At 38.9% G+C, this 24326-nt stretch overlaps 1 protein-coding gene across 1 annotated transcript; it reads right to left on the reverse strand.

Moving 5' to 3' along the window:
• Window positions 1-2359: 2359 nt before the first annotated feature.
• On the reverse strand, window positions 2360-24326 carry LOC137258752 (ankyrin and armadillo repeat-containing protein-like). Its single transcript, XM_067796440.1, has 7 exons — window positions 24195-24326; window positions 14832-16458; window positions 8329-8573; window positions 7879-8035; window positions 6657-6804; window positions 5212-5331; window positions 2360-4971 (listed from the first exon to the last, which is right to left on the reverse strand). Exons 2-7 carry the CDS (start codon window positions 16414-16416, stop codon window positions 4707-4709), a joined length of 2520 nt encoding a protein of 839 aa, XP_067652541.1. The 5' UTR covers window positions 16417-16458; window positions 24195-24326; the 3' UTR covers window positions 2360-4706.

Here is a 24326-nt window from a genome sequence, read left to right on the forward strand (position 1 = left end):
CCATGCTTGGAGGTGACTAAAGGTTTGGGTGGTCAGGCTCAGTGACTTGGTTGACACATGTCATTGTATCCCAGTTACGTAGATTGATGCTCATGATGTTAGTCACTGGATGTGTGGTTCAGGCGGTTATTTTAAGTCTGCCATCACACAGCTTTAAAATTGAGAAGTATGGCTTTAAAAACAAGCAAACACAAAACAAATATTAAGAATAGATTAGTGTAAACGTGATTCTTCATTTGATCATGCGAATTGCATAGGTTGATGTCATTCTAGATTGTCTTGTCTAGACTTAATTATTTACAGGCTGTCGCCATATAGCTGGAAAATTGCTAAGTGTGGCATTTAACAACAAACAAACCAAACCTACGTATGCCAACAGTTTAAGCAATGGTCAATACATATAGCGAAGTACAAATATGTACATCTTCATCATCCACATTTTTGGTGTATTACAATAGGTCTTTGCTTGGCATAAACATGGATATTCTTGAATATGTGTTTCAGGGTGTGGTGTGGTAACCTAGTGGTTAAAGTGTTTGCTGGTCACACCAAAACCTGGGTTTGATGCCCTACATGGGTACAATGTGTGAAGCCCTTTCCTGGTGTCCCCTGCCATAATACAGCTGGGATATTGTTAAAGCAGATTAAAACACAACTCGCTCACTCCAGTGTCTCAAAAACAATGTGACTAGACTTACACAGAATATAATAGTTTATTCTCAACATGGAAAAATTGGTTATATATATATATATGCACACAAATATACACAAGAAACAACAGATATGCATGAAAGTGTCACACAAGCAGGTTGTTATATATACAAAATATCCAAAATGTTTTGATTATTATGTACCTGTCCATTATCCTCCTTGAGAACCCATGCGATAAATAAAGTATACACAGCACTGAAACGTCATTGTAACATGACACGGTTGACAAGGACAAATTCATTATGCAAATATACAAAAATAATATAGAAAAAATCCATAAGAATCATTCATTCTCAGACAATATCATCAGAAATTGCATGCTCATGTCTTTTTGATTTGAGATGAGTTACTTTGGGGGAAAATGGTGAAAAAGGTGCTTTTGTGTCGTGGGATAAGTTGTTACTGTAAATCTCCTAGCACCTCACAATGCAAGTTATCCGGGGTAATAACAGTTTGCTTGTTAGTTGTATGAGCATCCACCTAGTGAATGGAGTATAGTGCATTATAAATGCACTTATCATTAAATTGAATTGGAGGATTGCTATTTTGATATGATTGTTATTTTATTTTATTTTGTTTGTAATAAATAATCATGTCAGTCAAGAGATTAGCTTCGATCTGTGCAAGATGAAGGGATATGGGCTTTAAAGGGGCACTGATGCAGAGCAATTTCCGTGGACTGGTGTAAACTTTTGTTATTGTCTTTCTCCCGTCAATACCCAGATGATATCCCAGAATTCGTGACTGGTTCGTGACCTCTGCCGCGCAGTCTGTATGCGCAATTGAGAGTTTAATTATAGACAGATAGATTGCCAATGTGGATCCTATTTCACACACATACGCGATCTAGTGTTTGTTTTCTGTCATACAGATTCTGCTGAATGCTACAACAAATAAATTAAAACAAACTGCAAATAATGAATGTAAAACAGACTAATTTTATAGCAACAATATCAGTCTACTACCTTGTTCAAGAATGTATCCATCAATATCCACATAAAAGAACGATATTCCATTCATCTGGAGCTGGTAAATAATCCTGCTCTGTGTCGTGTGTCTGCGAAAAAGGAAAACATGTTTTAACGTCTTTCACATTCGTTAAAACCTGACAAACCACTCATTGGTCACCCAAGATAGCACGCCTGGCAACTAATTGTATGATGTCCGCCATTCTAGGTAATTTAGTTAACCAATAATGAGCAATATATCAATCAATGCAAGGGTGGTTAATTCTTTGAAGGGAGGATGTTGTCTTTACACTCGCACTTTACGACAGGATGTAGTCAGTATAGATTAGTACATCTGCACACACTGCCTTTTGACAAATCCACTGTAGAAGATAAAAGTAATTAATCAATCAGTGTGTTATCGGCTAATCCTTCGATCGCTGTTTGTTTTTGTAACTCAGCTGATAAACCCTCTTACATCACTTACATGCACATATTACATAACATACAATACATTTGCCATTACATACCTTAATTTATGATGTTGAGTATTTACCCCAGACAGGAGAAATGCCAAAAGGGAACCTATGTTGAGTGACCTGAGTGCTGTTACTACTAATTATACCTGTTATAAATTCATTTACTGACCATCAAGAGAATGATGACAAATAACATGTGTAGGTTTACACCATCAAACGCGAGTTACAGCAAGGAAGATGCAATCTCTGTGTTGCATGCAGTCTGAAAACACTTATGGGGCAAAACTGTTTTGAGGATACCAACTGAACTTCATCACATAAGTAATACACACAGGCATTTGCTGTGTATTTGGTGTAGGTGTAATAAGTTGGTTGTTTTACGTAAGAAGATTTTCAGATTTCTGTACCAAAGGCAAAGTCATCGTTTTTAGTTTACGAATTCAAATAAATCAACTGTGTGCTTTTATTACCATAAAAAATAAACCAGGGTAGCTACCATAGCTACCAAAATTTACGTATGATATTTGCTATCACAGCTGAACCAACTATCTAAATATGAAGCTTTGCAATCTTTCGGACTGAAACAAATGGCTTGCTACGTCCCTGTAGACATCATATTTTCACATAACATGATTTAACATCAAGGTTAACAACACAGAAATAGGATCAAATTGGATCAGTCACTATACCATCCAAGCATCCGAAAAATACTACACTGCTGGGATATTTCGTTACGATCAGACAAGGAATAGGAAGGATATTTTTAAATAATGGCATATGATGGGCATCCGGCCTCCTGACTGTTTTGGCGAAGAAATTCTGATAATATGGACAGGAGCCCAGTTCCTTGTCCGTCACGGTCGAGGGAGCGGGCGCTGACCAATTTGCAGTTTGGTTTCGTAATTAGACCGTTGGCGAGAAACATTATTCGCTCCGCATCAGTGCCCCTTTAAATGAATCTCAACATCATAGCGAGATTAGATAACACACAGAGGTAGATGATAAATGCTGACATTGCTGTTTTCTTTCCCTACTATTGGTACCTTGTAACTAAACATACTGGCTTATCTTTTATACGATTTAACAAAAGTTCAAAAATCAAATTTGGAAGTATATAAGGTTTCTTATAGGTAGTACTGACATAACTGTATATAAACCTGTCTACCAAATAATATTTTAATATTTGAATATAAAATATTGGCAGCTATATTGATATAACCTTTGACATAGTAAAATCATTTTTTTATGCTAACCTTTAAGTCCTACATTATTAAGTTGTTGAATTGCTAATATGTTTACATGAGAAGTGTAAATAAATAAATGATGAACAATACAATATGCAGTAATAAACAGTGGATACCACAACTAAAGGATGCTTGTTGACAACTTGAGTGACACAGCTTCATCCTGAATGTTTCATTTATGTTTGAACTTAAATGGTCAGTATTAAAATTATTTGCAAAGATTGTGATGTAGAGAGATTCTCCATCATGTCAACTCTGGTTTCTGATGAAGCTGTGTTGATGTATGTTCAGCAATCTCCACAGCATGATAAATAAGCACACCATTTACAGTTAGGATATGTAATATCCAAAATAAATATATGTTGAATAAATACTGATCTTGAGCTTTACACAGCAGCATGTAAACTGATTCATTCATCCAGTCAAAGGGGCAGGTATACCAGTGTAGCAGTGATATCTTGTCATATCCCACTATTGTCTCATGTCACGCTTTCTCTTGCCTGACTGTGTCTCTCTAATCTCTCCTGGCTCAACTTCATCTTCTCATGCCCTCTTCATCTTTCCTTGAAACACTTCATATTTATATTTTAAATGCCTCTTTATCCTTCCAATCCTTCCGATTTTTCCCTACATCATTGTCCTTCACCCAACTTCATCTTTCTTTGCCCAACCTCAGCCTTGCTATGCCCACTTATTTTTTTCAAAACCCACTTCATCAACCCTTATCCAACTTCATTTTTGTTTTCAACACTTTAGCTGTGCCTACTTTATCTTTTCCAAACCCGTTTCCTCTTCCTTTGCTCCACTTTACCCTTCAACTTTCTCTTGCCCCACTTCAATTTCCCTTGCCCTACTTTGACTTTCTCTTGCCCCACTTCAATTTCCCTTGCCCTACTTTGACTTTCTCTTGCCCCACTTCAATTTCCCTTGCCCTACTTCGACTTTCTCTTGCCCCACTTCAATTCCTGTTGCCCTACTTCGACTTTTTCTCTTGCCCCAGTTCAATTTCCCTTGCCCTACTTTGACTTTCTTTTGCCCCACTTCATCTTCCTTTACACCTTCTTATCTTTCCGAAGCTCTCTTCATCTTCCTTTATCCTTTCCTGTCCCATGTAATTTTCCCCTGCCTGCTTCATTTTCCCTTGTCCCATATTATGCTCTTCAAACTCTTCCCTTGCCCCACTTTATCCTCCTCAAGTTCACTTAACTTTCCCCTTCCAACTTCATCTTCTTTGACCCACTTTATCCTCCTCAAGCTCACTTCATCTTCCCTTGCCCACTTCATCTTCGCATGCCCACTTCATCTTCCCTTGCCCAACTTCACTATCATCTCTCCTCCCCTCCAACCATGAGTGAGTTCTGTGTCCTCTGACTGTCCAAGGACAAGTGACTATTGTGGACTGACTCTGTCCTGTGTCCAGTCCTGGAGGACTGTGAGGAACGGCCAGTCAGGTTGCCCTCCTCTGCCACCAGGTTGGATGTAGAGCTCCGGATGTTGGAGCTATTACCTGTGCCATCAAAACTCAAGTTGGTCACTGGTCGAATTGCTTCCTCATGTGGTCGGAACTGTATTAGACTAGTCTTCCCTTCTCTGTGGATTAAATAATTCTCAATATGAAATCAAATTGCATCACACAATATAACACAATCTGATGATCTGACATTTATCAAATGTATTCATATTTTAATTTACAGTGTTTGGAACAGTTGGAATTATATATGACCGCAGGTTGTCAACAGAGTATTTCCCCTTGTTTAAAAACAAAAGTACATGGCATGAAGTTTTACTGCCTTGTATTTACACAAAAAATAAAAATTAAACAGAACTTACGGTATAGCTGGCAGGCCAACTCTCTTGCAGTGTTTCCAACCCTCCACAAACTCAGGAGACAGGCGTGTCCGCTTCGTGTAGTACTTGAGGACCTGCATCAGGTAAGGGTTCTTGCGGCACCTGGAATAACATAGTTATCTTATAAACTGACCAATAACCATGTCTTATCCTTTGTGTTAAGCTTCAGTCAACAATATTCAAACTGTATGGTCTGGACCATACAAACAAGTGATTGATAGAATGAACACATCATTTGTCAACTAATCATGTTTGTGTCTGTTGTGTAATACTTCACTCAACAATTTGCCACCTATTTTGGCGCAGTCTTTAAACAATCAAGCCTGGACAAAACAGGATGGCAATTTTCCATAATTTTAGTTTTAAACTGGTGATAAATTGTGTCATTGAACCACTGAACCTCCCATTTCATGACACAATAGAAAAAGAGAAAAGATTTCCCTGTTGCCATCCCTGATCATGATCATTGAATCACGCTGACGTACACTGCAATCAATGACATCATTTTATCTGTAGTCTCCTTGTTATGCAAATACTGAATATCTGAATAAGTACAGTTATCCAGTCATTATATGTGTCTGCAGCAGGATCAAAATGGGCTGTAACTATGTTCAGGATTATGCCCTTACATAGCAACATGGAGATGTAGGTGAACATGCATGCATTCCTGTGCTTGTATTAGTGCAGATAAAAGCTGGGTTTATTGTGGTATACAGTAGTATAGGGAATGGGGGTTCTGGACCGCAGAGCAAAATCGCCTGCAGATTTGCAGGGAAAACCAAGGTGCACACACATCTAGTACTAATTATTTTTGCTCTGCAGTCCACAACCCCCATTCCCTATACTAGGCATACTGATAGATATTCTGCTACAATTTATTATGGATACCTCACTAACACGCAGTCTAGAGACATCCAGGCCTTGTTTTATAATCTTCATGGTGATCATAACGCAGGGCGAGACAAAAATAACAGTTTTTGGTATGACACTTCTGTGGATCAAAGTACAAATATTCCTCTCTCTGCTGGCAGATATTCTTACCACCAGGCCACACAAAGTGGGCTTAATAACTTGCTGCCAAAGGACAATATTTCAACCTTAGACACCAAACAAATTTGCAAGATTCTTTAATATTCATTTGAAACCTTCAGTTAACTGATGTTATTTTATCAACTAGTCAATAACTAACCCACACATCAAAACAGATCTTTGATCTGGGAGCGATAGGGTACACCGGTGGTTAAAGTATTTGATCATCACATCAAAGGCCCCGTGTTCAATTCCTCACATGGACACTATCTGTGAAGCCCATTTCTGGTGTCCCTTGCCATGATATTGCTGGAAGATTGATAAAAGCTGCAAAAATTCAACTCACTCTTTGATTTGGACAACATAGTACACAATATGTAGAATTTTGCTTGTCTCACCTGTGAAGGAGCTCTCTGCCTCCCTCATGGTTGAAGGTGAGATAGCCTAGTGCAATGGCTGCACATCCACGAACCTGCTCAGCAGCTGATTGCAGAAGGCTGCACAAGTAATGCACAGCCTCTATGGCCACAATGGCTGATGGAACACCTACACAAACAGAAATGACCATATTTTGCCAGGTGGAAAATAGGCTCCTACACCTTGTAATCTTACATTGTGTTTGCAAATTTGCATGTACATGGATATTATCTCAATACACCAGCTTCAGTACTAACCTGATGATGAGTCAGGATTTTGTTTGTTTCTTTGTATGTCATTTGACACTGCAATCAGGAATATTTCAGCGCTATGGTGGCATTCTGTAAATAAGTAAGTCTGAACCAAACGACATAGTGATCAACATCACGAATATCGACTGACTCAGCTGGAATACATTGTCATGTGTCAACCAACTTGGTGATCCTGTAAGTCACTTCTTACGACAAGCATGGGATACAGAAAGACCAATTTTAACCCGCATCTTCAAGGGAGAAGAGTGAGGAAGAGGCATGTAACATCCTTACAAACAATAAAGAAGATTCTTATCTTCATGATTTGCCTGATGGATTAGGTACACCTGACAACTCAAACCAAGAAACCACCCAATACACCAGAACACCCAGTACACCACAACACCCATCAACCACACACCCAATACACCATAACACCAAATACACCAGAACGCCCAAACACCTATCAACTGAACATCCAATACACCAGAACATCCAAACACCAAATACACCCAAACAACCAATACTACCAAACAACCAATACACCTGACCACCCAATCCAACCAAAACCTATATCGTTTCTTGGAAACCTCATTTATCAAGACATTTAATGAAAAGAGGCCATTTCTAAAGTGAGACCTACTTGATGCCTGTACATTAAAGAGTGTGACAAAACACACCAATGAAATGCTTTCAACCGCATTCAAGCAAAAACATTTATGCTACATCAGCTAAACTCTCTTAGAATCTAAGCAACCACTCCCCACTAGAACCAGACCAGTATATATTAACAGGTGATAGAGTATTGTGTGATACACCGATGTTACAAGAATAGATATACCTGCTCCTTTGTGCCAATCTAGCTACACTGTCACTGGCCAGACCGAGACCAATATGTTTGAGAGGTGACAGAGTATTGTCTAATGCACTGATGTTATGGGAACAGATGTACCTGCTCGTGTGTGTGCCAGTCTAGCTACACAGTCACTGGCCAGGGCCAGGATGCTGTTGTCCTTGGAGTCCTGGAGGAGGTCCACAATCAGTTTGATGCCCAGAGCTGAGGACTTTGCCTGTTCCTCATCCGGGATGATCCGAGCCAGGATCACAATCTGACACAGACATGGAGAACTCAGAGCAGTATTCCAGATGTATGACAGTGGCCTATGTCTGATTAAGTCTAAACGGGACAAACCAGTCAATGTTATTAATACAAAGTAAAACATTAAAACCTATTCTTGTTCTTAATAACATTTCTTTCTTACATTGATAGGTCAATTCGTTGGTCTGGACTGGACAACATTTCTGCAGACTGGAAACATAGTTCTGCAGGGTGGACACATATATCTACAGACTTGGAATTCAAAAAATCATAAAATCTAACATCTGACTGAGGTGAACATACCTGATAAGCAGCGTTACATCTGTAGAACTCATCATGAGATTTCAGGAAAGGCAGGAACGCAGCAAATCTGACCCCTCCCTGCTCCAGAATGTCCTGCTGCTGACTAATGTTGTTGTAGGCAAAGGCTGCCAGGGCCTCCCCTGCCAGGAGACGCACCCGGTGCTCTGTCGAGTACATCATCCGCAGGATCCGCACAAAGCTGAAGTCAGGGTAGCGATGGATCTCATCCAGGATTGCTTGGTTACCTGTGGAGGAAACAGCTCACGCTGACATTTTGTCTCCATCATCTACTTACTCTTCTTTGACATCAACCTATCATATTCTGATCCATGGGGGTGGCCTTGTGGTTAAACCATTTGCTGGTCATGCTAAAGCCCCAGTTTGATTCCCCACATTGATGCAATCAGTGAAGCCCATTTCTGGTGTCTCCAGTTGTGAAATTGCTGGTATATTGCTATAGATGGTCTAGAGCCTCTCACTACTCAACAGATTATAATCTGCAAAAATTTGCTTACACTGTTTAATAAGCAATAGCGGCACAATACTTTACTACTAATTACCAACCTTGAGCAAGATTAGTTGTGCATAAGTTTGAATCAACCAGTCAGGATCCATAGTCTAAAGTTATTCATATAAAAATTATTCATTATCTATTAAATATGTTAAAGAAGTGTAAAAATTATAACCTGTAGATGGAAAAGGACTTTTGGTGAACTGTGAGATTGAATGAACACATTACTTCCGCAACAACATTTGCAGAACTATACTGGGCAAAAAAATTTAGGGATATATGTACATTTTGAAATTATGAATAATGATGTATTTATTCATTGACACACTGATAAAATACCAGTCACAGAAATACCAATATCCCTAACTTATTTTGTCCAGGATATATGGTTACTTTGTTCACAACTGGCTTGTTTTTTTCATCCAATTCTCTTCGTTTAAGTTGTCTTATTATTCTGAGTTATGTAACTTTTGGGCCACGTAGAAGTACTGATGTGTTCACAGGGGTTTAAAAAATCCCATCGCCCTATGTTTTCATTTCAGGCAATCACACAATGGTATACATCTTCCTTATAATTTCCGCTTACAGCTTCAAACTGTAAATAAAATTGGATTTCATTTAATATCAGCTCAAAATGTTGCTACTGAATTCTGTAATGATGATAAAGAAGAGTTATCTTTCTTTGCTACTTATCACTTCTTGATAAATAGTCAAGTAAACATTAACATCAAATACCATATTGATTTATTCTTTCATAATTTTTGTTTTGCATCATTATTATGTAATAAAAATCTAGGCAAGAGGATAATTAGTCACTTGTCCAGTGTCCAGTGGCTTTTAAAAATTTTTGAAGCCCTGATTGAGCAGAATGAGTTCTGAAAGTTTGTTGTATCTGATATTCTTCATACAAAAGTACACTATTTATTTATTTGTTGTGTGTGTCAAATTGTCATCACTCAAACCAGAAAATAAAAACATTTTACTTTAAAACAACGAAGAAACTGTAATGTGAAATAATTGTTAGTTTTGACAATTATATTCTTAAAACCAAATCATCAGTTGAACACCTGTCTTCATACAATGTTCACAGTGTCATGGAATGTTTCAAGTAAAGATATTTCATATTCCAATATTTATACACCTACATTTATGACTCAAATGTGTCTAGAGGAAACACACCAGAATGAGTTGCAGTGCAATGATATTTTTTATTTCATTCAATTATCTTTTAAATTTATTGAAACCAATTCATACTGGGAATATTTGCCAATATGCGTTTAAATCAGTCTATTCAGTTTAACAAGAGGCGTTGCACATTTCTGTGTCAAGTATCTATCGGATATAAAATCAATAATCCCATAACTGACATCATACATTCCTTGTAGCTTATCCAAAAAAGAAGACACAATATTTCATCTCTAAGTCAACAAAACCAGACAGGTTACTGATAATCAATATCCGGATTAATGATTATACTTCAACAGCTATATTAATCATTGTCAGTCTTAAAAAAATAGTAATCAATAATCAATAATCTGAAACCTTATCCCCTATTTTGCTCTGAACACTGACATAATCGCGTAGAAAACTATTGTATCGTCTAAACATGATATATCTCCTGCACAAAAAACGCCCTCCTTACAACAAGTCGTGATAAGCATCTCATCAAAATCACAGCTGTTGTGACTGAGACTCTCTGGTTTCTGTTCCAGAGAGTTGTTCACAAAGGACATTGCCTGTCTGTGTTTTAGCGACGTGTTTTGTTGTCGTCTTGTAAACATTGATCATTGTCCCAGGAGTAGAATTAACACGCAGCAGTCATGTACGTGCAACAATAATGATCGCAACAACGCTAGGTGTGCATGGCGATGAGTGGACAGAGGAGCGATGGACACAGGCTAAGTGCTGTTATCAAATCTATGAGAGTGATCATTTTGACTGGGTAATCACTTCTGATGCATCTGTATCATGATACACCTGATACGTGGCGAAGACAGTTCATTATTCATGCATGTCATGCACTTTAAGTTGATCATGAAAGGATCTGAAACTTTGGTATTTATGAGAGCACTCATTTGTTTACCCACATCGCTAAACATTCATGAGACATAAGCCTGCCCAGTTATAAGCTTATTTTTTTATGCATTAATCTAAAAGTCTATTGAAGCTGTATTTCTGTATTATTAAACATCTTTCAAGAATATTTAGAAATTAGAAATCTGTTAGAAAAAGTCAGATAACTAATTATTACCATGTTGGACAATACTTACTTAAAACGTGGAGTAAAATTCAGGAAATAAATAGGCAAAATTCACAGAGAAAGACATAAAAAAGTCTACTAGAAATAACATTAGAACTACTTCTAATTTAGAAAAATGGAACACACCATGGGTGGCATTGATATTGCTTGCTTATGTATTCATATTGCAGAATTTTGTCAGAATTGGTTAAACAATTGTAACAATATGAAAAACATAAAGTAAACTCTAGACAAAAATACAAAGAAAAAAATTACATATTCTGAAGCAGTGTTGACTGAGAAAGACACAAAATGCCTGTTGTAAACACAGTAGTGTTGTTCGTTAAACCCTAAAATAAACTCCCTATATCACTTCACCTGCTTTCACTACCCCATACATTATTCAGTTTATCTATTTGGTAACGGATAGCATTTCAACATTTTCATATTTAATTCATAGGTTCCCAAATGATACAATTTCCTTAATATCAGTCTGCACTATCTACACAATCCAGAAACTCTATTCAAACGTCCAGCCTTCATTAAATCCATCAGATCTCGGAAAGATTGCAATCTCGCCGCGATGCATTGTATTCCCACTGCGGCGTTTCTGTTTCGCCCTCTTGCTCGCTTATTCATGAGGAGTAATTACTTTCAATGATCCTAAAGCACTCGATCCAACCAGCCATGAAACTAAGGAGAGTGATATGTATAGGTATTTGCAGGTCTCATTCTTCTCCGTCCATACTACAAAGAGCAATTTATTAGGATATATTTAGGTTAAGTTCACTTAGGAAAAATGAAAACATTATGGCACTGCAATAATTCTCAGTACAGTAGAGGTTTTATTAACCTCAGTTCCCATAACATAAGTAAATAAACAACTTAAGCAGATAATAAGTATATAAACAAACAATAGTATGTATCTTACTTTGTCATGAAACAGAATCATGAAATCAAAAGAAATGAGAAGTAAGAAAAAGAATAAGATATTCTTAGAAAATAAAAACCTTAATGAAAAGCATCTAAGAAATATTAAAAGAAATGTATTTTTGTCTACGGGGCATAAAAAATGAAACATTTTGTACTTACAGATCATTGTGAAAATCCTTCTACTGTCCCTAGTAAGAAAATCTACAAACCAGAGGAGACGTCTGTGCTTTGTAATACAAGAATCTGATGTTATCTTAAGTGATTGCAGTCAGCTGAGGATATTTTCTTTTTGACAAAAAATAAAATTCATGCAGTACTAATATAACAAATAATTTGTCTATCCTACATTTTAGAAAGGGCAAAAAACAATGGAAAACCTGCTGAGTGTGGTTGAAAGGAAGTTTAGAACACGGTACTTTAACTGTAAACTCTTACACATTAGTTAGATATCTAAACAAAAGTCCACACACATATTCAGTTTTAAAATGTTATTTGATCGATCAGGATATAAAACTTTACATAAAAGGGATGTCATATGAAAGCATATTATTAACACAGTCTAAAAATACTTATTGAAAGTATCTTGAGAAATCAAAAGTATCTTGAGTAATCAAATAGATCAAGGCCTGTTTTATTTAACCTCTGGCCTCAATGATTATGACTGTTTGACTGTGAAGATTGATCTGTCTTTTTTAGGTAATATGTGAACAGGAAACAAAGTGATGCTTCATTAAGTGATGCTTCATAAAGTGATGCTTCATAAAGTAATGCTTCATAAAGTGATGCTTCATAAAGTGATGCTTCATAAAGTAATGCTTCATAAAATGATGATTTAATGTTAAGAGTACTCTTTTAAGGATTTAGTAAGGAGCTCCTTAGTTAATGAACCTGTTACCCTAATTCATGTGTTCAAATGACAAAACATGTGCAATGAAACTGAAAAGAGCCTCTGAACTGTCATTGACCATATTACACAAACACCCTCACACAATTTTAGTCTAATATATTTATTGGACGTAAATAGAAGTATCACCAATAAAGCCCAAAAGCAAACAGAAAAAGCTATGAGCTAATTCTATACTTCTAATGACCCAATCCTGGCGATGATACCGAAAACTACTCGACACCATATATCTATCGATAAGAACCCAGACAGCAATAACCATACGCCACATCTAATCTTTTGTAACTTCAATGATATATCTTCCGTGCAACTTATCTTAGATTATTTGTCAGGACATTTATCTGCTTCCTAATCTCAGGTATTGAACAAGTGGGGACACCCTGCATGGACATTTTATGATAAATACTCAATGATGACGCTAATAAGCCACATGTCTGTGGTTTGTGTTTGTAAGCCGTGTAAGCTGTACTTTGATAAGATAATTATGGTTCTTGAACCATACCAGGAATCACTGAGCTATGGTTCCTTAAAAGATTGATTTCATGAAGAATTGGCATTCTGCCACTGTTGGCAGACATGAGCACACTAGTGTTGGGAATTGGTTGAATTTTCATGATTGATCATTGGATATCAAATCAATTGATCATTGATTAATGATCGATCATAAAGTTAATGTTTAACTTCCAGACAAACATCCTTGAAAAAGAAGAAACAATATGATACAAGACTATTATGAGTCTTGGCATTGGCTGTTACGGATTCTCATGCAATCGTGTGAGTCAGTCAGGAATCTCCTTGTTATGTGCTTATAAATATATTCTTGCCTTTAATTCATAACACTTACATGACCCGAGATGGATAAACATGTCATGATGTAAGATTAAATGGATGAAATTCACATTGAAAACAGTGTAAATACTTATTGGCTGACATTGCACACATATGTATGACATTATGACTGATTCCTTGATTACTATTTACTACTGATCGATCATCAATGAAATCGATTAATTGGAACATCACTAGAGCACACACAATGGTATTTAAAAGTTGTCAGATGTAAACATGTATGTTTGGGATTACACTTCCTCAGTAAAGTACAGGGTCAGTGCGGTAGCCTAGTGGTTAAAGCGTTCGCTCGTCATGCCAAAGGCCCGGGTTCAATATCTCCCATGGGTACAATGTGTGAAGACCATTTCTGGTGTCCCCAGCGTAAGAATGCCTGGATATTGCTGGTCCCATCTGGAGTTCAAACCCACTTTTAGGCACCTAATCACCAGCACACAAAGTCAGAGATCTAACACATTTAGCCTCAGCATTTTCCACAAAAGTTTAAAAAAAAGCCTGGGCTTATACATGATTTTGAAAATGAAAGTCGGATTAGCTGTCATACATTTGTTAACACAGTGCTCTCTTGTAGACACTAACACTTGTGTGTGACTCATTCGGTCACCTCATTCCACCTCACTCACTCCCTCCCTCCCTCCCTCCCTCACTCACTCACTAACTCACTGAGTCTCTATATTCACCACTGCTCACCTGTTGGACACAAACACAAGTGTGTCAGTCACCTCACCTCATCTCACCTGCTCACTCACTCACTCACTCACTCACTGAGTCTATATTCACCACTGCTCACCTGTGGACACAAACACTAGTGAGTCAGTCACCTCGTCTCATCTCACCTGCTCACTCACTCACTCTCTCACTGACTCACTTCACCTCATTCACTCACTCACTCAATCAATCACCTCGAGATTAAATACAGTACTCACCTGTGAACACAAACGCTAGTGTGTCACTCACTAACTCACTCACCTCACCTTGAGATTCAACACAGTACTCACCTGTGGACACAAACACAGGTTTGTCACTTGCTCACTCACCTGACCTAACTGATTCAACACAGTACTCACCTATGGACACGTATCCCAGCGTAACAGCCGATTCCACTCGGAGAATCTCACTGGCCGAGTGCACCATCAGGGCAACCAGGTATCTGATACCCTGAGACTGGGAGATTTTCTTCTGGTTCTGATTGTGAGGAACATTCCCCACTCCCACAGACAGATACCTGAGTGTCCGGATTACGCTCAGACCAATATAGTCTTTATCTGATTTCAACAATCTCACTAGAGGATGAATTCCATTCTTATTAGCAATCTCAGTCTGCATGTTGAGAGGGCCCTGGGCAAGAACACCTAGTCCTTCTGATGCTATTAGGTGAAGCTTCTCTGACAGAGAATTAAGGAACTCGATCAACATTTGTACACCCATCCCTTTTGCCATTTCACGTTGCTCATCCAAGTTCGTCCCGGCTAGAGCCCACAGTGCCATAGCAGTTTTCTCCAGGAGCATATCTGCCCTGCTTTTGGCTAAAAGTTTGAACAGGAGTCTGTCAATTCCTTTTGAAAGAATTTCCTTCTGAGTGTGAGGATTGTCCTGTGCTAGGAGATGAACAGCTTCTACAGCTGTCAGCTGCAGCTCCCTGTGCTTCATCTGACCCATGATGACATCTCGTAGGTGAGGAGTCACGCCTTCATCAACAAACATATTCTGATTGGACTTTGTGTCTTCTGCAATCAGACCCACAGCCGATGTCAAGGCAAGCAGTAACTGCTGCTCGTTGTACTTTTCATAAAGACCAACAAGAGTAGAAATCAAGCCCGCAACACCACCAATAGCTGACCGGTGGGTACTGCTGACTTCGGACAACACTGTGAAGCAATGGATAACAGGTATCAATACCTCGTAGTCAGACACAGTCTGTGCTACCTTCAGAAGACCCTGGGCAACTTGGTTCTGCATCTGTATGTCAGCATATTCAATCTTCTTGGCCAATGCTTGTAACGTCTCTGCTGCCAGCTTAACAGCAAAGTGGTTCTGAGATTTTAAGATTTTGATATATGCAGGAATGCCTCCCGAGCTTACCATCTGTTCCTGCACCTCTGTCTTCTCAAGGACATTGAGCAGTGCCTGAAGTGCTGGAATCTTAGCATCATCATTGAGAGTACTCTTGACAACTTTGACAATTACTGGAATTCCACCATTATTATATACATGTTCCCAGTTGGAATTGATACCTTCAGCTTCACTGCGGTCTGTCAATGTCCTCAAACATTTCCCCGAATTTTCTGCCTCCTCTTCGTTATCTGACCCCACCATCTTAAGAAGATGCTTCCATACAGGAAGTTTTTCGTCATTGCGTTTAATGAAGTATTCAAGCAGAGACACAAACTGCTTCATACAGCAAAGTTCAACAGCCCCATGGTTCTGGGTGTTGATGACATTTATCTTAGCATTTAGAGACAACAAGCTCTTGACGGTGTCAATATTGCCGCTGCTGACAGCCAGGAGGAATGGGGTGGAGTGGAGGTCATCGTTTGTCTCCAGCTCCAGTTGATCAGGGTTGGCCTCCACGAAGCGCTCGATGGACTTGACATAGCCACGGTACGCAGCCTGGTGGATGTGTGCCCATCCCTTCTCGTCATACTCATTCATTGTGATGAAGTGAAGATTCACGGACCGCTAGATACCATCTATCTGAAACAACAACAGTATCATTGAAACGAAGCACAGTTTTCAAGATCTGAAGGCCTTTTTTAGTTCCTGAATTTCTATCTCTTTGGGCAGTTGGTAAAAGTGTCATATGTTTTAAGCTGTATGGTTTGTTACAAAGAAAATGGAATCTTGGTAAAGGAATATTCTCTTTTGATTTTAATACAAATTATTTTGAGGGTGTAAATAATTTCTATTGTACGAGCAAACAGCAACTTTCCGAATGTAAGCTCACATATTGGGCATGTCTTTTTTATCAGCCTATAGTCAGTTAAATCAATAAAATTACTTGCATTGTTGAATTCATTATTGATTATCTGTGAAGATCAGAAGACCACATATGTTTATCTGGATAAATGATATCTGACAATCATATTCTTGGATACAGTCCAGTGAAGATCTAGAGTTTCACTGAAGGTAAATGAATAGAAGTACAAAATCACAAATCCTATTACAGCAAGTTTACTTGTAAAAGGATATTGTTGACTGAATGCTATTCAACTCTTGATAAGAACATTTCTTGACACATAGGGATGTTGATGTTGAATACTTATGCAGCATAGGATATGATGCCATATGTCACATTGCAGTGTGTGATGTTTAGCACTGTCAGTAACACTGGACATAGGAACAGTGAGTGAGTGAGTGAGTGAGTGAGTGAGTGAGTGAGTGAGTGAGTGAGTGAGTGAGTGAGTGAGTGAGTGAGTGAGTGAGTGAGTGAGTGAGTGAGTGAGTGAGTGAGTGAGTGCATTTTTTTTGCACCTTTTGGCACCATTGCGCCAGTATCATAGAATAGAAAATGGGCATGACACATTGTACCTATGTGGGTAATCAAGTTTAGGTCTTCGGGGTGATGAGTGAATGTATTATCTACCACACCACCTCTCCCTGGTTGATATAGGAAACATTGTCTATTCAGTTGGGTCTGATTCCATGAATTGGTCAATTTTGTGTCATTCCGACCTGATGGTGTAGATCAATGTCATATCTATAACCGGACTGTATTGCCCAGATTTGTTATTTACAGGCAAGAATATACCATAAAAAAATAGCCACTACATGCATTTGTGAGTTTCTTATTAAATGCTGCCCTCAACATCATTTCAGACATATCAAGTGTCCTGTATACAATCAATACCCAGGACAATCCAATGATTAATATAATGAGCACTGATCCACATCACTGTAGTATACAGATATGCAATCAACCAAGTCTGCTCATGATCACCCAGTCATTAAATTACCTCTTATGACTGTTGCGCAGTTAGATACCCTAGTGGTAAAAGTGTTTGATTGTCACGCCGAAGACCCAGATTCAACTCCCTACACCCATTTATGGTGTCCTCCACTGTAATTTTGCTGGAATATTGCTAAAAGCAGCATAAAAATAACTCACTCACTCTTATGACTGTCAGTCTCCTTTTCTAACCTGTAATCCCTTCAGGTTCAATATACACCCAGATATATTGATGCTGTTGGCATGTTCTACCCCAAGGCCCTACCCTACCATGTTTGCCTGTAAACCGACCCTCACCACCTGCAGACTCATGTATGATGGTAATATCACCATTGTAAAGAGGCTTTTCATAATCTTCTCCAGGCTGGACCACAACTCAGGCAGTTTAGTCTGACAATGGAGCAATCCTAAAGCCTGGCATTGTTTGTCAAGCACCAGGAGTAAGTCGCTTCAAACAGTGGTTAATGAGCCAGCGTGAACGTAAAATGTCAGTCATGCCCTCAAGCATTATGTAAATAGCCGTCCTGGGACAGAAATACTGTTCAGTTTGGTGATTGTTCGTTTGCATAATTTGAGACATAAGTAGGTGTCAGACTTTTGACACTGATAGTTTGTATGTGTATATCTTGCATATTGTACACTAAGTGCTATTTGACAACATTGCATTTTATCAACATTGCATTTTATCAACACTGCATCTGATCTTCACAGTAGGACAACATATCGGCTTATAATGGATATACTGGACTTTGAATGTGTGCGATGTCTCCATTGTCAACACTGCTTTTCTCTTGTCCTTCTCTTTTGTCTCCATTTCTTCAGGTCTTTGTCTCCCTCATCTAGTCTTTGTTTCTCCTTCCCAGTCTATGAGTCTCCTCCTCACTTTCTCCGCTCAAGTCCTTGTATCTCCCTTCACAAGTTTTATTTTCTGTTCTCGAAATTCCTTACCTCTAAAATCGTTGTCTCACGTCCCTAGTCCTTGTCTCCCTTCTTCAGCCTGTGTATCTGCTTCCTAGTCCTTGTCTCCTGTCTTAGTCTCTGTCTCTCCTCCCTAGTCCCTGTCTCTCTTCTTTAGTCTCTGTCTCTCTTCCCTAGTCCTTGTCTCTCTTCTTTAGTCTCTGTCTCTCCTTCCTAGTCCTTGTCTTTCTTCTTTAGTCTCTGTCTCTCCTTCCTAGTCCTTGTCTTTCTTCTTTAGTTTCTGTCTCTCCTCCCTAGTCCTTGTCTTTCTTCTTTAGTCTCTGTCTCTCCTCCCTAGTCCTTGTCTCTCTTCTTTAGTTTCTGTCTCTCCTCCCTAGTCCTTGTCTTTCTTCTTTAGTCTCTGTCTCTCCTCCCTAGTCCTTGTCTCTCTTCTTTAGTTTCTGTCTCTCCTCCCTAGTCCTTGTCTTTCTTCTTTAGTCTCTGTCTCTCCTCCCTGCTCGTGTCTCCCTTCTTTAAGCTCTGTCTCTGCTACCTAGTTCTTCTTACCCTTCTTTAGTCTTTGTCTCTCCTGCCTCTTTAGTTTCTGCCCTCACCATTACTTGTCACCTTCTTAGCCTCTGTCTCCCCTCCGTAGTTTTATCTCTTCCTTAGTCTTTGTCTCCGTTTCCCATTCCCAGCCTCCCCCTTTAGTCCTTGTGTCAATCCTCCTCCCATCTTCATCTAGCATCTATAGTCTTTAAGTGGCTCTCATCTTCATTCCTAGTCTTATAAATGCAATAGTTCTTGTCTTCCCCTCCTATTCCCAGTCCCTCCCCTAGACCCTTGTTCTCTCCTCCCCATTCTTTGTCTTCCCTATTTGGCCTTTCTCTTCATTCTCTGTCCCCTTTCCCCATTCATTGTCTCTCCTCTGTCCAAAGTCACCATTCATATGACCTCTCCTTTTCCCTCTCTCAAAGTACAGCACATTAAGCCCACAGGCTCTCAATTCATCAATCAATCAATCAAAAACTCTAGAGAACAAATATAATCCCAACCCATTTACCCCTGGTGAAAAACAACAACTGTAGGAGTCTGTACTGCACAACAGTACATTACAGTCACTGCTGCTGTGTAACTCCTGAGGAGTAAGTTCAGGTTAGACATGAATGTTTAGTAGATAATGCTAGATATAAACCCTTTAAGCAAACAGCAGCTCTGACGTACTTGAGACTGGGTTGCTAGAATTAACAATGCTCACAAGACACTAGTGATTTATAGCCTTGATTATTTCAATGCATGAAAGTCATTTCAGGTAAACTCCCATGAAATAATACGTTCCCAGGACTGTTTGACAAACACATTGGCTACCTAGACCAACAAAATGTGATGAGTGAGTGAGTGAGTGAGTGAGTTCAAATTTATGCCCCTTTAAGCAACTTTCTAGCAATATGGATCTTCAGCATAACAAGAAACTGCTTTGATCACTACGCTACCCCACCTCCCCTTAAACAGGGATGCAAGAACACTCACCTGATAACTACCTTTACAAATGTGGTTATATTCGGGGATGACAAAAATAATTAACAACTCGATGATTTCTTTGAGTCATCTTAGATGTTGTGAAGATGAAGAAAAACAGGTTCTATGGATAGCCAACTTCTTTCTTGCCATGAGTGCAAAGTTTAGGTGTAGGTACTAACACTGTTATCAAGCAAGTGTTGAACGACTAGTTTCAGTACCTTTCTAATGACAACAATAATATGCTAGCCATTTATTTATTACCATATTCATATTCATTACTTAGCCCAATATGCCAGTTTACTTGACTTATGTAAACATGTACTTGATGATACATACTCTACTCATGTACCTGCCAGCTACGTTTCCACTTATATATGCATGTGTGCATGCTTGCATTACAGTGATACGCATATATATATATATATATATATATATCCACCCTGCAGAGGGATAAAGTATTTACTGTTGTGTAAAATGTCCACAGAAATGTGAATAAAATTTTGAAAAAACAATAACAACTAAAATCACAATATTTACATATTGTGTAAAAAACTCTCAATAATTCATACTAAATATGGTGAATGTTCATGCCTCCCCTCCTACAAAGCCAACACTAATTGTCTCAAATTGTTAAAGCTGAAGGAAATCTATATCGTTTTTGCCTGGCATGCAAGCTAATCAAAATATAAAACAGGTCTGTATATTTCTGATGTGCAGAAAAATAGTTCATTGATTATTTTGCAATATGCAGACTCTGCCTACCTCCAAATCCACTGCTTTATATAGGTGTTTGTGTGTCAGAATGACATCTTGATAAGTCAATATTTGAAGGCTTATAGCCTACATGACACTAACATGTCATCATAAAATGTCATGCAGCACAAATATTGATACCTTCCAGTCCATGGATTAGGATGGTAATGCTAAAACCTTTTGTAAGGGCTTGAATCATGGACCATTCACATAGGTGGATTGAGTTTGTTTATTTGTGTGAAAATTCTTGGCTGTCTCTCTCATTTCTGTCTCAAAATGGTTTCATAATCCTCAATGTGCTGTTTTTAAGTTCTGAAAAATCAGTTCTTGTTTTCATCAGTATGGTATGACTATCCAGTTTCTATCCCTAATGCTCCCAATTCAATGCACACAGCCCTGTGTCATCCCTATACCACCTGCTGCACCCTTGGACTTTCATTCCAGACCGATATACATGCAACATGTATCACCTCACTACCTCTACCTCCAACACATGCACACACTCCAATATATCCCCCGCCCCCAATACTCCCCTTACCACCTCACCCCTAACTCCCTCCCTACTTATGTCCTTAAGCAACTTCCAATTAGCTCCCATACCACATCACACTTGCTCCCCAATTCCCTTCCATACCACCTCACCCAAACTCCTCAATTCCCTCCTATACCACCTTACCCTAACTCCCTAGTTCCCTTCCATACCATCTCACACTAGCTTCTCCATTCCCTCCCATACCACCTCACCCAAACTCCTCCATTTCCTCCATACCACCTCACCCTAACTCCCCGATTCCCTTCCATACCACCTCACCCTAACTACTCCATTCCCTCCCATACCATTTCATCCTAAATCTTCCATTCCCTTTCATACCACATCACCCTAACTCCCCAATTCCCTCCCATACCATTTCACCCTAACTCCCCAATTCCCTTCCATACCACCTCACCCTAACTACTCCATTCCCTCCCACACCACCTCACCCTAAGTACTCCATTTCCTCCCATACCACCTTACCCTAACTCCTCCATTCCCTCCCATACCACCTCACCCTAACTCCTCCATTCCCTCCCATACCACCTCACCCTAAGTCCTCCATTCCCTCCCATACCACCTCAACCTAACTACTCAATCCCTCCCATACCACCTTACAATAACTCCCTAATCCCCTTCCATACAATCTCACCCTAACTACTCCATTCCCTCCCATATCACCTCACACTAGCTCCTCCATTCCCTCCCATATCACCTCACCCTAACTCGCCAATTCCCTTCCATACCTCACCCTAACTACTCCATTCCCTCCCATACCACTTCACACTAGCTTCTCCAATCCCTCTCATACCACCTCACCCTAACTCCTCCATTCCCTCCCATACCACCTCACCTTAACTCCCCAATTCCCTTCCATACCACCTCACACTAGCTTCTCCATTCCCTTCCATACCACCTCACCCTAACTCCTCCATTCCCTTCCCTACCACCTCACCCTAACTCCCTAATTCCATCCAATATCCACTCATCCTCAACTAGTATATATTCTGGGATTTCATGAAAGGCAGGAACTACCATTGCCTATCCCTCTCAGTCACATGTTGGTCACTTGGCACACTTACTATAGCTTACAGATAAGTGGATTATAGGTGGATTAGTGTATGGATTCTATGAGGCCAAAACATTTACTGGACTTTAATCCATCGTCTTAGCACTTTTAGGTATATTACACTATATGCTTATTATACTATATTTGAAAACATTACATAATATATAATCCTTCCTTTTCTACCAAATGATGGAAAAAAAATTGAACAATCTCATACATAATACCTATGTTTCAAAAATTTTACAAATATTTATACCGTTAGTTTAAATATTAATACTGACATATTTACATATTGTTGTTGCATTGAAAGTGGTATCTGCACATGTGAACAGTGAGTCGGTATGGTTATATGTCGATTTTAGCAATATTCCAGCAACATTGCGGTTATCGTCTCCATGTGGTGAATCAAACCCAAGTCTTCAACATGATGACCAAACACTTTGGCTACCCCACTACCCCACATATTAACAAGCAGACAGGGCATAATCAATTAATGCTCCAGGTGAAGTCAAATATTATTATAATCTTCATTTCCAACACTGAAGTCCATATGACTAAACAGTGTTCATACATTCACAACATAAAAACTTTGAGAGAGTGAGAGCACCGGATCCAGTGACTGACATAACGAGCATCGATCTACTCAACTAGTACATGATGACATGCCCCAGTGAACATGACAAGCTGATCCTGCCTAACTGCTTCAAACAGCAAGCTGTTAGATGATGCAAATCACGTTTTACTGGCAAAAATCAATGAATCCCAAAAGTAGCCCAGCTGCTTCAATCAGTGGGACTTAATGATCCTGTTTATTGGAGATCAATGAGATTACTTGTATTGATTTTCCCTCTATCAGTGGGAGCTCCCTTAGTGTGATGTCTGAAGATAGTACATAAGCATCCTGGTCAAATTCACACCAACCTGACGTCCACAAGGTAGGACAGTAGTATTATATGAAACAGACACATTGTATTTTCCACTTTTGTAATTTTGGTTATATCAACAAAATAGCTGTAATGTGCTATCAATATAACAGGGACACAACTTAAGTTAGTCTGGGAAATGAAATATGAACATAATTTCAGTGCTGTTGACATACTTTAACATATCCATTTCTGTATTATGAGTGTTTTTCATTACTTTGTTGCATAATGTTTTGAAAACTGATAACCTTCTATGCATGTAGGTATTTTAAACTTTTTTATCAGATGCGTTTCTTTTACCATAACAACTATAATTATTATTCTATACATACAATTAATCATAATAAATATAAAAGGCACATTTATTACAACATATCACAAATGTGAGATTAAAACAAGTAATACATTCTTATTTATTGCTTATATAAATTGTCCTGCCTCTGAAAAGTGTTAACCATAGAAACAATTTCTCACAAGTATAAAACAATTAGACTAATATTCCTGATTTGGGGGTATTTAATTTCACACAATGAAAGACTACAAATGATTATGGAAAGAGCACATGTTCAACCCTCAACATGACCTTTATCTGACAGGTCGACCTGAACTTATTCCAAAGCCAGCCCATACAACCTGTGTCTAAGACAAAGTGTCCGGAGAGTCTCTGACGGTGTTTACTAATTGCTTCTGACTTCGATCGCAATAAACAGCCGCTGTCCATACAGCCCCAAGCTGTTGTGGTTAGTTGACCTTCACAACCTCCATCGTTAACCCTGTGACAACACCTACCTCGTCTGCCCTCTCAACATCAACGGCGTCGCATCCATCCACACATCCAACAACAACAATCGTTTTGTGTGGGAAGTCACTTTTCGGCCATGTTGCTCATATCGCCATACGATCATAGGAACTAACGCGCTC

The sequence above is a fragment of the Haliotis asinina genome, chromosome 12 (genome assembly GCF_037392515.1).
Source record: "Haliotis asinina isolate JCU_RB_2024 chromosome 12, JCU_Hal_asi_v2, whole genome shotgun sequence".
Taxonomy (NCBI): Eukaryota; Metazoa; Mollusca; class Gastropoda; order Lepetellida; family Haliotidae; genus Haliotis; species Haliotis asinina.

What these genes read in the sequence shown, in the direction of transcription:
- LOC137258752 (XM_067796440.1), bottom strand. Translation starts at nt 16,416, where the DNA reads ATGAATGAGTATGACGAGAAGGGATGGGCACACATCCACCAGGCTGCG. An exon ending in GATGTAACGCTGCTTATCAG is followed by an intron (nt 8,036 to 8,328) that starts GTATGTTCACCT and finishes TGTCTGTGTCAG; the next exon opens with ATTGTGATCCTGGCTCGGAT. An exon ending in GGCAGAGAGCTCCTTCACAG is followed by an intron (nt 5,332 to 6,656) that starts GTGAGACAAGCA and finishes ATGTTATTCCAG; the next exon opens with GTGCCGCAAGAACCCTTACC.